General features: G+C 41.1%; 1 protein-coding gene across 2 annotated transcripts in view; it reads left to right on the top strand.

Annotated features, from left to right (window-relative positions):
• The first annotated feature begins 3,403 nt into the window (after positions 1–3,403).
• NUCKS1 (nuclear casein kinase and cyclin dependent kinase substrate 1) overlaps positions 3,404–15,989 on the top strand; it is a 29,050-nt gene continuing 16,464 nt past the window's right edge. For both annotated transcript variants that reach the window (XM_045841414.1, XM_045841413.1), the window contains exon 1: positions 3,404–3,514. In XM_045841414.1, the coding sequence (XP_045697370.1) occupies positions 3,498–3,514 (17 nt within the window). In that variant the 5' untranslated portion in view covers positions 3,404–3,497. The remainder of the gene's footprint in view (positions 3,515–15,989) is intronic.

Raw genomic sequence — 15,989 nt, 5'->3', positions numbered from 1 at the left:
TCTCAAAACACAGGGTCTGTCACAAGTAACACCCCTTTTTTATTACAAAATTTTTCACTACAAAATCATAAGCATGGAATTCTGTAACATAACAACATCACACTCAAGCACACCGTATGACGCTTTAGGTGAAATGTTCAAATTAAAACTATAAATTATTACACCCATATTGTTGCCCTACCAACCACACTCAAGCAGGTGTTAATTCTGCCAGACCCTGTATAATCAGAATCACAGGAGAAATTAAGCATTGGGTTTAAAAGGCCATTAAATCTCATTGCCAGGGGAAAGGAATAACTGATTTTTCTGTCTCCTGAGCCTTTTTTGTTTTCATAATTTATCAAAGTTTTAGTATGTGTATTGCCCCTTCAGGTATATCCAACAGTGCTTTTAAAATCTAACCTATTGCACTGGTTGGTGTGGCTCAGTGGATTGAGTAATGGCCAGTGAACCAAAGGCTTACAGTTGGATTCCCAGTCAGAGCACATGTGGGTTTCAGGCTGGGTCCCCATTCGGGGGCAAGAGAGAGACAATGTTTCTCTCCCTCTCTTTCTTCTTCCTTTCCCCTCTCTCCAAAAGTAAATAAATAAAATCTTTAAAAAAAATCCAACCTATCACATAATCAGTGTTTTTCTTCAGTTTCAAATCAGTTGAAACAGATTCCCTGGGCCAGATCATTTGGAAATGGGCTAGATGGAACTGACCTTGGAGACTGTATTCCAAGTTCTCTTGGCAGCCAGGGAGACAGTACTAGGGCTCTTGTGGCATAATTCTATACTTGTCCCCCAAAAAGTAAACTATAAGTTCAAGTCTTAATTTACTTCATTCCTAAGAGTGTTTGTTAAAACAGAGTGAATAAACAAATAGAGGGAAGATGTTAGCCGAAGTTGAGGTAAGGAGAGAGAGAGGGTATGACCCTCACCTTGGATGAAGAAGAGCCTTCATTCAGTGGCCATCTGTATACTGGGCTTCGTACTAAACTATAAGACAGGGCCTGGAAGACCTTTTCTGAACTTTCTGCCTGGCTGTACACATTGACTATGGCCAGACCTTTTTATTACCTAATAAATAAGTAACAAGAATACCTGCCTCATCTCCCAAAACCAAATAATAGTACCTGCTAAAATAATAGCAATCTGCCCTACTCAAATAGCCTCCAACAAAGTCACTCATGATCACTGCACCACCCCATTCTCTGTACTGGCATTTTGACAATAATATGAATGACAATATATTTAGTTAAAATATATTTGGACACCCATCAGGATGGCTACTATCAAAAAAACAAAATGATAAGTGAGTGTTAGCAAGGATGTAGAGAAACTGGACCCCACGTGTACTCCTGGGTGGGAATATAAAGTGGTGCAGCTGCTGTGGAAAACAGTATGCAGATTCCTCAAAAAACTAAAAGTAGAATTCCTATATGATCTAGAAATTCCATTTCTGTGTTTACACCCAAAATAATTGAAAGCAGGGTCACAAAGAGATATTTGTACACCCATGTTCATAGCAGTGTTATTCACAATAGCCAAAATCTAGAAGCAACCCAAATGTCCATTGACAGTTACCAGCTAGCCAAATTGTGGCACATATATATGCAATAAAATATACACCCTTTAGGAGGTAGAAAATTTTGATACATGCTAGAACATGCATGAACCTGGGAGACATTACGCTAAGTGAAATAAGCCAATCACGAAAGGACAAATGCTATATGATTCTACTTACATGAGATTCCTACAGCAGTCAAATTCGTAAAGACAGAAGATAGAATAGTGGGTGCCAGGGGCTGGGGAAAGAGGTTATGGGAAGAGAGTTTCAGTTGGATTTGATGAAAATGTTCTGGAGATGGACGGAGGTGATGATTGCACTACAATGTGAATGTATTTAATGCCACTAAACTATGCACTTAAAATGGTTGAAATGGTGAATTTCATGTTATGCATCTTTTTACAACAACAACAAACCCATTCAAGGAAAAAAGAGTGGAATGGCACGGAAGAGGCAGAAAAGAAATTTAATGCTTCCCTGGTGTACTGTGCTATTTATTCTCTTCCCTTAAAATACCCAGATTTTACAGAGACTTTCAGGGGGCAGACAATGATGGGTTTGTTTGTTTATGGCATATATCTTCAGTTGGTTATTAACAGGCTGCCTGCGGCAGTAATTAAAGTCTATTTTACAATGATGGGGTAAACTTTAGTTGTTGCCATCCGCGTCCTGAGCTCAGCTTCTGCGAGTTTAGGTATCTAACAAACGTTCGTAGATTTTAATGGAATGATCTGGGTTACCCTAAGTCATTTGACTTGAGTCTTCAGCCTGCCTCTCCTATCCCTACCCAGGGATAAGGTCACCTTTCAAAAATTGAACTTAACAACTTTAAGCCATTACATAGTGCGTATTGTGTGCCAGACACTGTCTTAGAGGCTTTTCATATATCGACTTATTTAATCCTAATAACTCTGTAAGGTAAGTATTATTGCCCCCCATTTTACACTTAAGAAAACTGAGGCACAGAGAGGTAAAGTTATACAATCATTAAGTTGTGGACCTGAGCTTCAAACCGAAGCACTCTGTGGCCACAGGGTTCATGCTCCTCCTAACCGTAGGCCTTCAAAGTACTGTCCCAGACTGGGACTTTAATGACCCTGAAGCGGATCTCAAGGTCCAGAATGGAGAATGGAAATTGGAGAAGTTTTTCTTTGTTTATGATCCTACCTCTCTGCTTCAGCAGCGGTTGGGCCCTTGAAGGCTAAATGCTAAAGTCAGGGAAAGGGGCTTATGGGTTTAAGGTCAATTTTTTTGAACCTATGGAATTTCCCTCCAATTCTGAAGCAGCCCCTTAGTGACGAATCAGCTGCCTATTCCCTAGGTTTTGCTATTGATGTGGTTTCTAGATGATCAAGCAGGCGAAATAAAAGACAATTAAATTAACAGTAAGTTATATTTGACTCCCGTATAAATCTTTTTTTCTAGTCATAACAAGCTGTGACCCAAAACGAATCTGCAATTGTGGAGTGGAAACCAGGGGGTGGGCAGCGCAGCGACCATTTTTGTTTTGCGGCCGTGTACTCTCAAAGCATCTTGACTAACAGGACCCAATGGAGGAGGCAGGGCCTATCAAAGGGAGGGGCGGAGTCTGGGGGGACGTGATGATTCAAACGGACTAATGAGTTCGGCGCAACTGGCAAAAGCTGCCAATAACCCAGCGTTTTGGGGAGGAGCCCAAAAGCCCTAGTGGGTTTGGTTGCACGTCAGCTTTGGCGCATTTTCGGCTGGTTTGATTCATCCATTTTGAAGAGACGGGGGAGCGGGGGGTTCGTCTCATTACGGGTCTCTGAACCAAGGAGCGGCGGAGTTTGAGAAGCCAGCGGCTCGGGGTTCTGCGGTATCGGCCCCCTCGGCCGAAGTTGGGGGGGGTGGGGCGCCCGGTGCGCGGGGTGGGGGGGGGGTCTTGGTCTTTGGCTTCTCAACTCGGTCCTGATTCGACAGCGAACATGTCTCGGCCTGTCAGGTCAGTGCGGAGTCTGAGGCCTGGAGTGGGTTGGAGAGGTGGGTGCGGGGTGTATGGTGAAGGAGTGGGGGACTCAAGCCTAGAATCTGATGTCTCCGGTGCCTCTCGTGGCCTCCTTCCTTTCGGGGCCTGAGCGCGCCCTTGAGCGTTGGGGGCCTTGCTGGCGCGGAGTGCTGCGCGGGGGGTGGCGGCCGTGCGGCCATGCGCCCATGCGCGCTTCTCCCCGCCCCACTCCGCTGCAGGGCTCTGGACTGCTCGGCTGCCTCCCCCGCCCGCTGCACTGGAACGGGCGGGGTGTTCCCTGAACCGCCAGCGGCCGAAGGGGGAGGGGTGTGAAGTCTGTGTCGCTACTAGGCCCCACCTCCTCGGGGACAGCCCCTTGGAGCTCTCCTGGGGGAGGCAACAGCGGACCTGGGCTTGGGGCCCCTCGCCCTTAAGTGAGGAGGAGTGGAGACACCCGTATTGCCCCTTCCCCCACTGCCTGCGTGGGAGGTTGAAGGGTGGGGGAGACTCAACTCTCTCCAGCGGACCGGGTGTTCTACACCAAGGAGGAGGGCAGTACTGGTACAGGGCCCCGCCTCCGTCCTCCGGGTTACCCCGCGGCCCCGCCTCCCACAACGGGGTGTGGGCGGGGCTGGTCTTCTCCCACTCTGGCTAAAGAGTTCAGAACGGGCCCTGGGAAATGATGACTGTTGCTTCTCACCCACCTCGGAATTCTGAGGGTCTCAAAGCTCCCGAGTTCGCCCATTTCCCTGACCTTCCTAGAGGAGATGTCCTTCCTCCGGGAGATGCGGGTTAACAGCACGACCCATATCTCCTGTGGTTCTGGTTCCCCAGAGCTCTCTACTCACCCAGAGTGCACGTCTTGATGTTTTTGTAACCCTCTCTTTACCCTGAATAACTTCAATAATAAAGGGGTTAGGTTTAGTAAATCGTTAGACTTTATTCGGAGAATTTCAACAAGTTTGCTGTTATCCCGCGGACGGTGGAATCGCCCTTTGCCGTCCTCCTGGCTATTGTATGGAATGTGCCATTTATGGAGGGGTGTGGCTTAAGTCAATCTGTTGAGGCCTTCAGGAGATCATTTGCAAATAAATACTACTTTTCACGTGATGTCTGACGTTTTCGATGTAAGGAAGTGGCTACGTAGTATTTTACTAGATAAATAGGTAAAGGTTTAGTTTTAAAATGTTAACAGTTGTTTCCCCTTCATTCCAAGTTTTGTGAGAAACGGAAGTATTTTGGCCTAGATCTCTAAAGGGAGGTTTGGAACCCGTTCTGTTCCCGACTAGACCATCGGTCTCCAACTGGTGGTGGTGTAGAACCGCACACCCTGTGCTCAGGGTGGGCATGTGGAGAATTCTAACTACCCGGCTGCTTCTCTGCCTTCTTAGTTCAACATGCATCTCTGATTGATTACTCACCATCGCCTCCAGGAGGAGTTTTGCCGACTTTTGGGCAGGGAGTCTGAACAGATAATTTCAGGTTACAGTATGCATCCCCCCCCCCCCTTAAAAATTGCCTGAGGTATCCCATCAATTTTTGTAGAATGTTTTGTTTAGGATCAGGTGAAATAGACAATATCAAATATTTGTTTCATCTGGATTAGATCTCTGTCTTCTGGTGAAATTGGACTATCACTATTCTTGGCTTTTTAACTTAAGTTCATTAGGTTTTGATTGTTGTGACTTTTTTAAACTCACGCCTGAATTTTTGTTACCAGATTTAGATACTGCAACACGAATAGGACTTTATTTTGCTTGAAAACTGGATTTTTAATATCACCAGATGGAGACAAATATATTATTAAGCATTCTGTAAGATTTTTGGAGGCATTGGGATTTCTGCACTTTTTTCTTGCTCAGTACGTTGTTAAAAATGATTTTAACTTTATTTGCTCCTAATTGAAGAAGTTAATATATTCTGGGCTTTTTTTGGTCACTTTCAAAAGATTAATTTCAAAGCAACTTGGTGTTTTATTATATATTTTAGTGATAAAGGCTCTTTGTAACTATTTTTAAGTCTTTAATACACTCATGACCAAAAATAAAGCAGAAATAATTAAACTTGAGTTTGGTGGTTTGTTAAATTTTCAATTAAAAAAGTCCTCTTAGGGAAGTGCTTTTGTTTCAAGGTATAATAGAAGACCTATGTACCTGAGGGCACTTAACAAAATAATGATTGACATTGATATCAGAATAATTAGCCTTGTTTTAAAAACAAACAGGCCCTGGCTGATGTGACTCAGTAGTTGAGTGCCAGCCTGCCAACCAAAGGGTCGCAGGTTCGATTCCCAGTTAGGGCACATGCCTGGGTTTTGGGCCAGGTCCTCTGCAGGGGGTGTGTGAGAGGCAACCACACATTGATGTTTCTGTCCCTCTCTTTTCCCTCCTGTCCCTTGTTTATAAATAAATAAAATCTTTTAAAAATTATTTTGGTGCATAATAGTATCAGCACATCTTGTTTTGGAGTATGTTTCTTTCCTTAGGCCTGTTTATTTATTTTTTTATTTTTTTTTTAAAGATTTTACTTACTTATTTTTAGAGAGGGAAGGGAGGGAGATAGAAATATCAATGTGCAATTGCTGGGGGTCATGGCCTGCAACTCAGGCATGTACGCTGACTGGGAATCGAACTTGCAACACTTTGGTTCGCGGCCTGTGCTCAATCCACTGAGCTATGCCAGCCAGGGCAGGCCTGTTTTTTATGGTTTCCAGAATAGTGTAAATATTACTCACTTTCATTTTAATATTAATCTGAGCATTTAAAGATTTAGAAATGTACTAGTGGCTACTTGACACCAGTTTCCAAATGAAGGGAATAAGCTACAATAGATGTGTATAACATAAGAGTATTGTTATCCTTACCTTTGATGTATCTGAGTCATTGTATATAAATGAGGCTCAAATATTTCAGGCCTTGGATTAAAATTTATAGCGTAAAATTAGTCTTGGAGCTAGCTCCAAGGGACTTCATGGGGATCTGACAAATGAATTGCCTTGCATCATGCTGGTAGATGCCAGCCTGGGTCTAGAACCCAGATTTCCTATGCAGTCTTGCTCATCCTCACTCTCCCCCTTTCTGCACAATAATCACTTTACCTTCTGCCTGATAAGTATTGATGTTACTGTACTGTATGGAACTTCTAACTTTTCAAAGTGCTTTCATTACTCATCTTCGTGAGGAAGGAGGAAGAATGCTTTTATTTGTAAGAGGTGAGAAAGTTCAGAGAGATTTACTGACTTGTCCAGACTAGAAACCAGGTTTCTTGAAATTAAGCTTTGTATATTTTCCAGAGATCCTCTTCTCCCTTATTGCATTGTGTGTTTTTTGTGTGGGTTTTTTTTTTTTTTTTTTTTTTAAGATTTCCAGAGAGGGAAGGGAGGGAGGGAGAGGGAGAGAGAGAGACAGAGACATCAATGTGCGGTTGCGGGGGGCCATGGCCTGCAACCCAGGCATGTGCCCTGACTGGGAATCGAACCTGCGATGCTTTGGTTTGCAGCCCACACTCAACCCACTGAGCTACGCCAGCCAGGGCTTGCGTCAAGTGTTCTTGATAACTTGCCTTTTATTTAGTATTTGAGATTGCAAATACTAAACACTAAAATTAACATTGAAAGTTTATATGAGAAAGCATAGGCACTTGCAGTTTGATATAAAATTACTTTTATTTTTGTCATGTTTATAATTGAGTTGAGAATTAACAGCTTTCCCAAGATTCCAGATTACTTTCTTTCCCAGGAGAATTTTGTTTGAGATGTGTCTAGATTCTAAAAATTGATATTCTCTCTTATTAGAAAGTTAGTTTCAAAAAATCTTCAGTTAAAGGGAAAACTTGGAAACCTAAAAATTCCTGATAGCTTGGGATTTATGATAACAAGTGTGCACAGGAAGACAAAAAATGAGTATTCTAGTAAATGTGGTTAAGTTGAAACTGGTGTTTTAAGTCTCGTATTCTCTACTTCCAGGTTGGGGGGAGCAGCTGTTAACCTTGGGTCTGTACTTTTTATTACTTGTCACTTTCCTCTAAAAAGACATAAACTCTTCTGTAGACTTTACCTTCAAAGATAACTCACATAACTTGCAAATCCTAAATAATGGGGGAAGTTAATTTTATAACATCGCTTTAAGTGGTCAACATTTGCTAACGTCATTAATAAAGCTGAAAATTGTAATCCAGTGCTTAAAGTGTAGTTTTTAGAGTAGTTTAATAAACTACTGGATAATAAATTGGATAATTAATAAACTGGATAATAGTCATTTTGCTAGATGCTTTCATTTTGTCTTGTTTTATCCTTATTACAACCATATAAGAGGATTTTTTTAAATTCCTACAAAACAGATGATGAAATAAGCTGAAAGAGTACATTACCTGAGGTCATAGAAGTACTAAAGAAGAGCCAGGATTTGAACCCCATTTTCTAAATACAAACCTGGAGTTCTTTCCATGTGCCAGTCTTTCCTTCCTAGTATTTGGCATAAAGATGGTCAGATTTTTTTTATTTAGTTATCTTTTCAGTGGCAAATGCATGTGACATACCTAGGTTTTTTGTCCTATATAGAAAATATTTTAGGAAAAATGTGGCCCAAATATTTTAAAGAGGAGTTTTGTTCAACTCAGTATTTCAAAGTCTTTTCTAATTAAAAAGATATTTTTTAATTAGAAGTATTTTTTTAAAAAAACTAGAAAGAGAGCCCTGGCTGGCGTAGGTCAGTGGATGAGCATGGGCTGCAAACCAAAGCATCACAGGTTCAATTACTAGTCAGGGCACATGCCTAGGTTGCAGGCCATGACCCCCAGCAACCGCACATTGATCTCCCTCTCTCTCTCTCTCTCTTTCTCTCCCTCCCCCTCTCTTCCCTCTCTAAAAATAAATAAATAAAATCTTTAAAAAAAAACTAAAAAGAACTTCAGAAATTAAGTCCAGTTCCTTTAATTTTTTAAAGTAACTCTTTAAAAGTTACTGTTGATGACTTTGAAGCCAAAGGAATTAGAGTAGCAAAGTCAGATTTAGACGGCATAAATTTTAGCTATACTCCTTTTTACTAGATTTATATTTACTGATTTTTGTTTACATGTAGAACATATTACAACTAAATAACCCCTCATTTGAAGCCATTGGGGCCATATGCATTTGGAAGTTCAAATTTTTGTAAAAGTTGTACAAAGGTGGCAGCATGTTTATTCCGTATTATGTCATCACCAGCGAGGCATTCCTATCAAACATGTTACTGTGTCCGTAGTAAAACTTAGGGATTTTCACACATACACAAAACTAAGAAGCCCCTTATTGTTGAGGTCAAGTCAGGTTTACCATTTTACAAGTTATGAAAAAAAGTTAGGTTTTCAGAACTTTATGAGTTTGTAAATTGTGCATCATAAATTTGGACCTTTAACAGAAGTTCCTTTTGCAACCTTCAGTGTTAGAAAAAAATAAAATTTTGTTGACACTCAGTGTGGCCATCACTTACTAAGCAACTCTTTGTACAAAAATATTCTGCCAGGTACTTTACACATATTTCAAAATTTTGAAACAACTGTTCAAGCAAGGTATATTTTATCCCGGTTTCATGTGTGAGGTCGCTGAGGCTTGGCTAAGTAACAGTTCACCTAACTATTAACAGGCAAAGCAGGAATTCAAATCCAGGGGTGGCCAGTCCAAACCAGGATGACCTTTCCTGTGACACTGCCATGAGGCGTTACTCTGTCTCATGTCAGTACTACACTTCCTTGTCTCTGCAGGGGGTTACAATTCATGATAGGACTTTTGTGGGAGAATCCAACCTAAAAGTGCGCTTAGGGGTGGGGGATGGAGAAAAAGACGATTTCAAAAAAATAGTTTTTAGAGAGGATAAGGGAGGGAGAAAGAGAAACATGTGCAAGAAGAACATCGATCCATTACCTCTCACACACCTCCAAACGGGGACCTGGCCCACAATCCAGGCACGTACCCTGACCTGGAATCAAGCTAGCGACTTTTCAGTTTGCTGTTAACACCCTACCCGCTGAGCCACACCAGTCAGGGCTAGTTGGTTTTTTTTTAACCACACGTGGAGATACATTTTACTGGTGTTTAGAGAGAGAGAGAAACAGTGGTGGCTTGCTTCTAGTACGCACCAGGAGTGGAGATTGAACCTGCAACTATATTGGTACACAGGCCGATGCTCTAATCAACCGAACCACCTGGCCAAGGCAAAAGGACAATTTTGGGAAGGAATAGACTATGTGAAAGGATTAAAGAAAGATTTACCTAAACGTAGAGATAAAAGTGAAGTGTAGTGTGACGCTTCGTGGGAAGTGTGAATGTTAAATAAGTGGCGTTGCTCTAAGAGTGCATTTTGTAGTTCAAGCCATTTCCCCATGACAAGTGAGTGAAAAGATTCCAAACCCACCTAAATGACACTGCCGGAAAATTATTGGATTCCATTTACACATAAGTATAGACACAAAAAGATCAAACAATATTAGATAACTGAATCCAGTGTGTATTAAAGTATATATGATTAATTAGGATTTGTCCAAGGAACAAAACTTCAAATCTATCACTGATTACATCATACTAAAAATACTAATACTAAAAGAGAAAAACCATGGCGTTTGAAAAGGTTCAACACCTAGAACACTCGTAATGATAAAGGTACCTTACCTTTAGATGGAAATTGTGATTAAAAAATGGAGTTGATTGAACTGACAAAAGTTACAAGCTCTAAGGTAAGTTGGCATTTTTAGTGTTTTAAATCAATTAGCTATGAAACTATTGTGGGAAGTAACCTGGCACAGCAGAAGAAACCCGGGTCTCTGGCAAATTGAGTCCCAGCCTCTGCAGAGGTTTATGTAATGGAGAGGGGGGACTCCATTTGAATAGTAGTACCTTGCATTTATAAAGCATTTCATAATATTCAAGCTTTGTCTTACAGGTTTCTTTCAGCTCTAAATTACTACAGAGAAAGTTATCTTGAATAAAGGGAGATTGGTTCTTTTTATGTATTCATTTGTGTATTTGGTACCCGCCCCCGCCCCAGAAATATAAACCAAAGCCACTAAACTGTAACTCAAGGACACCATCCATCCACATTGTAGTTCATGTGAATGGTGCCCCTTTAGAGCTAATAAGATTTAGCATCTGCACAGCCCAATAGATTACATTACAAACTTGGTTTCTTGAACTTAATAACAATGAAGTTACTGAGCATGCCGTGAAGTGTCACTTCTATTTACATTTTTACAATTCTTAGCTGCATTTGCTCTCTTTCTGGAGCATAACTTTGCCTTTCCCACTCCTAAACTCCAAGGGCCCTTCTTTTTCTTCTGTAACTTGTTTCCTGAGCCTGTGCAGCCCAGCTGGCTCACTTCTGTTACCTCCTTAACTTTGTAAATGGCCATCTTGTAATTTGAAAAAGAAGTAAATATAAATTCTTAACTGTGAAGACATTAGTGTGACTCATTAGATGAAGAAGTATCTTCTTGGATTGAGGCTAGAGATAAGTCTTAATTTAGGAGACTGCCATATTGTACACAGTAGGAGAAAACACCACAGGACCACTTTGATCAAAGTAGGACATCCCTTTGTTCTGTCTTAAAAAGTATCTTACTGCCCAGGCTGTTGTGGCTCAGTGGATTGAGTGCTAGCCTGCAAACCAAAGGGTTGCCAGTTCAATTCCCAATCAGGGCACATGCCTGGGCTGCAAGCCCAGGTACTCAGTTGGCCAGTTGGTGGTGTGTGAGAGGCAAACCAATACATGTATCTTGCACATTGATGTTTCTCTCCTTCCCCTCCCCCTCTAAAAGTAAATAAAAATCTTTAAAATTGTTGAAACCATTTGTTGTCAATAGGCTTCACATTTTTTTAAAAGAAAAATGTGTTACTATCTACATTCAAGGAAGTGGAACTGATTGTTTAAAGAATTGCATTACCATATTTTTATTTTTTAAGATTTCACTTATTTTTAGACAGAGGGGAAGGGAGGGAGAAACAGAGGGAGAGCAACAATGTGTGGTTGCCTTATGCACCCCCAGCTGGGGACCTGGCCTGCAACCTAGGCATGTGCCCTGACCAGGAATTGAACCGGCGACCTTTTGGTTCGCAGACCAGTGTTTAATCCACTGAACCACAACAGCCAGGACACCATATTCTTAAATAATTACTATATAAATAGCCATTAATTATAGGTCTTTGAAATACTTAAATGAAGACATCCTAGACTGGCAAAAAGTGTCTCAACTGGATATAATGTTTTCGGGTGCTTCTTAGTGCATATCTACTTTTTGAATTGTGCACCTGTTCAGTTACCTGCTTGCTAGGCAAGCGTCAGGGAGATTTCATCTGTCAAAAAAATGACCTAGAAGATGAACTACTTGAGAAACTGAAAATCAGCTTGACTGAGAAGTAAAAACAACCCTGCTTTTTCATTGGGCTGGGATAACAGAGCTGTCTGAATTCCACAGACATGCTGCATCTGTAAAGATTTATGAGTGTCTAAAATCAGAGACTATCAGAAACTTTGCTGCTTGAAATTATTTCCGTAAGAATGAAACATCGCACTTTTGTAGGAAGTACTAAATACTTTTGACAGGTTCAATTTACAACTTCAGAGCTCCCGAGGAGGGATTGCTGTACACAAATTCCACACCTACCTTAACTTTGCCAAGAAATAGGATGAGAAGAGGTCCACTTTGCAGTCCAGACTTCGTGTTGACCTTTTAGAGTCCTGTTGTCCTGTTGAGCCTAGCAAGGCACTGTTGCAATTAAATTTCACCTACATCTTCCTACATCATCCTTCCTCAAGTTCTGTTAATTTTCCTGTTGGTGGGATGCTCCACACTGAGTAATTCGTTGTAATGAGTCGATAAACTTGACTTTGAAGAGCTACAGATTTGTCCTCGGCGATGGAGTTAAGACAGTTTGGGAAGATTCCACCAGAGGTTTAGGACACACTCTGTACTGCAGGCAGGGCTCTACTTGGTAATGTGGACACCTGAGACCTCTTCAGTTTCATCTGCTTGAGGTTTCTCTATTTCTAATTGCATACAGTTTGCACTAAACTTCTGTGGGCAAAAATCTAGCCCATTTTATTTATCTAATACTTTATTTTATACTCAAATTTGTGTGACTTTTTTTTAGATTTTGTTATTTTTAGAGAGAGGGGAAGGGAAGGAGAAAGAGGGGGAAAAAACATCGATGTAAGATACATCTATTGGTTGCCTTTTGCACCCTCCTAACTGGGGACCTAGCCTGCAACCCAGGCTTGTGGTCTACTGGGAATTGAACTGGCGACCTTTAGGTTAGCAGGCTGGCACTCAGTCCATTGAGCCATACCAATGAGGGCCGTGTATGAAAATACAGGGCTTTTAAGCAAAATGTTTTCCTATATGGAAAGAACATAAATGTTTTAGGAATAAGAAGTGCCTATCATACATATTCACCCCGATGAAAGCACTAGCATGATTTTTCTTTTTAAAGATTTAGTAGAGGATTGTGACAACCTAGTAACAGGTGTGCCTGGCTGATCAGAACTCCTTCACTGTGCTCCTGTTTTGCAGAAATTAGAAAATAATGAAAAACTTAGGAGCTCTTTCCTATAACCTTTTTTTTGCTTGTTTTACTTTTTGCTTGTATCTTGTGACTCTTTTTTAAATGTTATGTTTAATTATAAATAACAGAATGATATAAGATGCAGTGGAAGCAATATATCTTAGCCGAAAGGAACTTGAAGCTCAAAATAAATTAAGCATTTATGAGAAATTACCCTGAATTGAGTTCAGGTATCCTGGTTTCTATGAATATTCTTTTATCCTGAAAAGATTTTGCATATGAATAATCTTTGAGGGAGAGAAGAATGGAGAAAGAGAAATGTCCTAAGATTCAAAGGGAGGAAAATAGTTAATATGCAGAAACTTTTTAAAGATTTTTTATTTTATTTATTTTTAGAGAGAGGGGAAGGGAAGGAGAAAGTGGGAGAGAAATATAAATGTGTGGTTGCTTCTCATGTGGCCCCGACTGGGGACTTGGCCTGCAACCCAGGCATGTGCCCTGACTGGGAATTGAACCCATGACCTTTTGGTCTGTGGCTCAAGCCCAATCCACTGAGCTACACCAGCCAGGGCAATATGCAGAAACTTTAATGGCATCAGTTCTATAGAATAGTTAGATCTGTGTGAATGTTTAGGAAGATTTGGGAGGCAGCAAGTACTGACAGTGCCCTGTAAGCGTGTGGAGTTGGAAAATTGACTTCTAAAGTTTATTTGGAAAGTTACAAAAGTAGTAGAAGTGAGCCAGCTAGGCTGCCTAGGCTCAGGAGACATTACAGAAGCAAAAGAAGGCCCTTGGCGCTTAGGAGAGAAAAAGGCGCAGGTGTGCTTTTGAGAGTGCACACACTTCAGTGAGAATTTAGGTGAAGTATCTGGCATGTAGTTACTGCTATTGTAGTTATTGTTACAAGTCAGCATGGAGTCACAAAAACAAGTCTCATAGATGGCTTTCAGGGATATCTCAAGCATTTGATTCAAATTTTGCTTTTGTAAGATAGATAATTTAGCATGTTCCTTTAATGCAAGCTTTTCACAGCCTTAACATGTGTAAGGAGGTGATAATAGCTAAATTGATCTGACCAGGAAAGCTTGGAAAAATCCTGTTTTTTTACAGAACTCAGTTGTAATGAGGACTTTTTTAAGACATTTATGTTCTTAAAATTATTCTTTTAATTAATTAGCTGTGTTTATTTTTTGTGGTTCTTGGGGATATTTTGTTTGAATGAAAAAGATTTATTCCTAAAAGGTTTAATTATTATTGATGTAAACCATCTTGAATTGCTCTTTAAAACATTTTTTTTTAAGAATTTTTCTTTTTATTTATTTTTATTTTTTTAAGATTTTATTTATTTATTTTTAGAGAGGGAAGGGAGGGAGATAGAGAGAGAGACAGACATCAATGTGTGGTTGCTGGGGGTTATGGCCTGCAACCCAGGCATGTACCCTGGCCGGGAATCCAACCTGGGACACTTTGGTTCCCAGCCCGAGCTCAATCCACTGAGCTACACCAGCCAGGGCTTAAAACATTTATTATAATAAAAGAGTTAGAATTAAAAACTGGGCCCTGGCTGGTGTGGCTCAGTGGATTGAGCACCAGCCTGCAAACCAAAGGGTCACTGGTTCGATTCCCAGTCAGGGTATATGCCTGGGTTGCAGGCCAGGTCCCCAGTAGGGGGCATGCGAGAGGCAATCACACACTGATGTTTCTCTCCCTCTCTTTTTCTCTCCCTTCCCCTCTCTCTCAAAATAAATAAAATCTTTTAAAAAAAGAATTAAAACTGAGTTTTTTGTTCAGGAACTTCTTAAATGATTTTTAGAGACAAAGAAACATTGATTTTGTTGTTCCACTTATTTATGAGTTGGTTGGTTATCTTTTTAAAAAAGTTTTATTGAGTTTTAGAGAGAGGGAAAGGGAGGGAGAGAAACATCGAACCGGCGACCCTTTGGTCCTCAGGCAGGCATGTAATCCACTGAGCCACACCTGCCAGTGCCATTGGTTACTTCTTGGTGTGTGCCCTGACAGGATGGAACCCGCAACCTTGGCGTTTCGGGTTGACGCTGTAACTAACGGAGAGCTACCAGGCCAGGGCCTCAACAGGAGTTTTGACAGAGCTTCACAGGAGGTCCTTGTGGGGAAGACGAAATGGAGGTGGGATGAAAGTTCCCAGTGATGACTGCGCCTCAGTAGCCATGCCCAGAAAGGCTGGTTCATGGGTTGGCGTCTACCTGGACGCCTTCAAAGACCTTGTTCTTGGCCCGGGCTGATTAAGTGTGAGGATGATATGAATTTGAGAAAGATACAAATGTTGAAGTATTGGTGTACTAGATTTTGGGAAAAGAGGTTTTAGTCATTAGATTTAGAAACGTATTAGATTTTGGGAAAAGAGGTTTTAGTCATTGTAATATCCAGTCCATTGTGTGATGTAACAGCCCAAAAGGCAACTGAGATCTTGGACTGCTAAGTACGAATGGGGAATAGAATAGGAAGAGGACAGTCATACTCGGATCTGCTCCCCTCCCCCACACGCCTTTTAAAACCGTGGTGTTGTGTTTAGATCAGGGCACTACTTCCTAGACTTGACTGAAACTGAGATGGTGTGGAGGAGAGCCGCTAGGTTGTGAGGATGCTCGAAAATATGTCATGAGGAAGAGTTAAAAGGAACCCCAGTATTTAGCCCCTGCTCTGTGGGGGAGGGGTTAGATTTAGACCACGGCAGTCACAGTTAGTGAACTTGAGAGGCAGATTTCACCTCGTTGAGAAGAACTGTTTCATTATTGGAGTTTTCTTAGAATAGCCCGCCTTGGGAGATCAGAAGAGGTTCTCAGTCATTCCCTGTTCATAGGATAAATTTTGGGTAAGGCTGGATTAGAAAGGCCGAAGTCCAGTAGCCTATTACATGCAATACACATATTATCATAATCATATCACTCTACCTCATACACACCA

The sequence above is a fragment of the Phyllostomus hastatus genome, unplaced genomic scaffold (assembly GCF_019186645.2).
Source record: "Phyllostomus hastatus isolate PE091 unplaced genomic scaffold, TTU_PhHast_1.1 phas_contig_36, whole genome shotgun sequence".
Classification (NCBI taxonomy): domain Eukaryota; kingdom Metazoa; phylum Chordata; class Mammalia; order Chiroptera; family Phyllostomidae; genus Phyllostomus; species Phyllostomus hastatus.
This window is presented reverse-complemented; position numbering and strand designations above follow the sequence as displayed.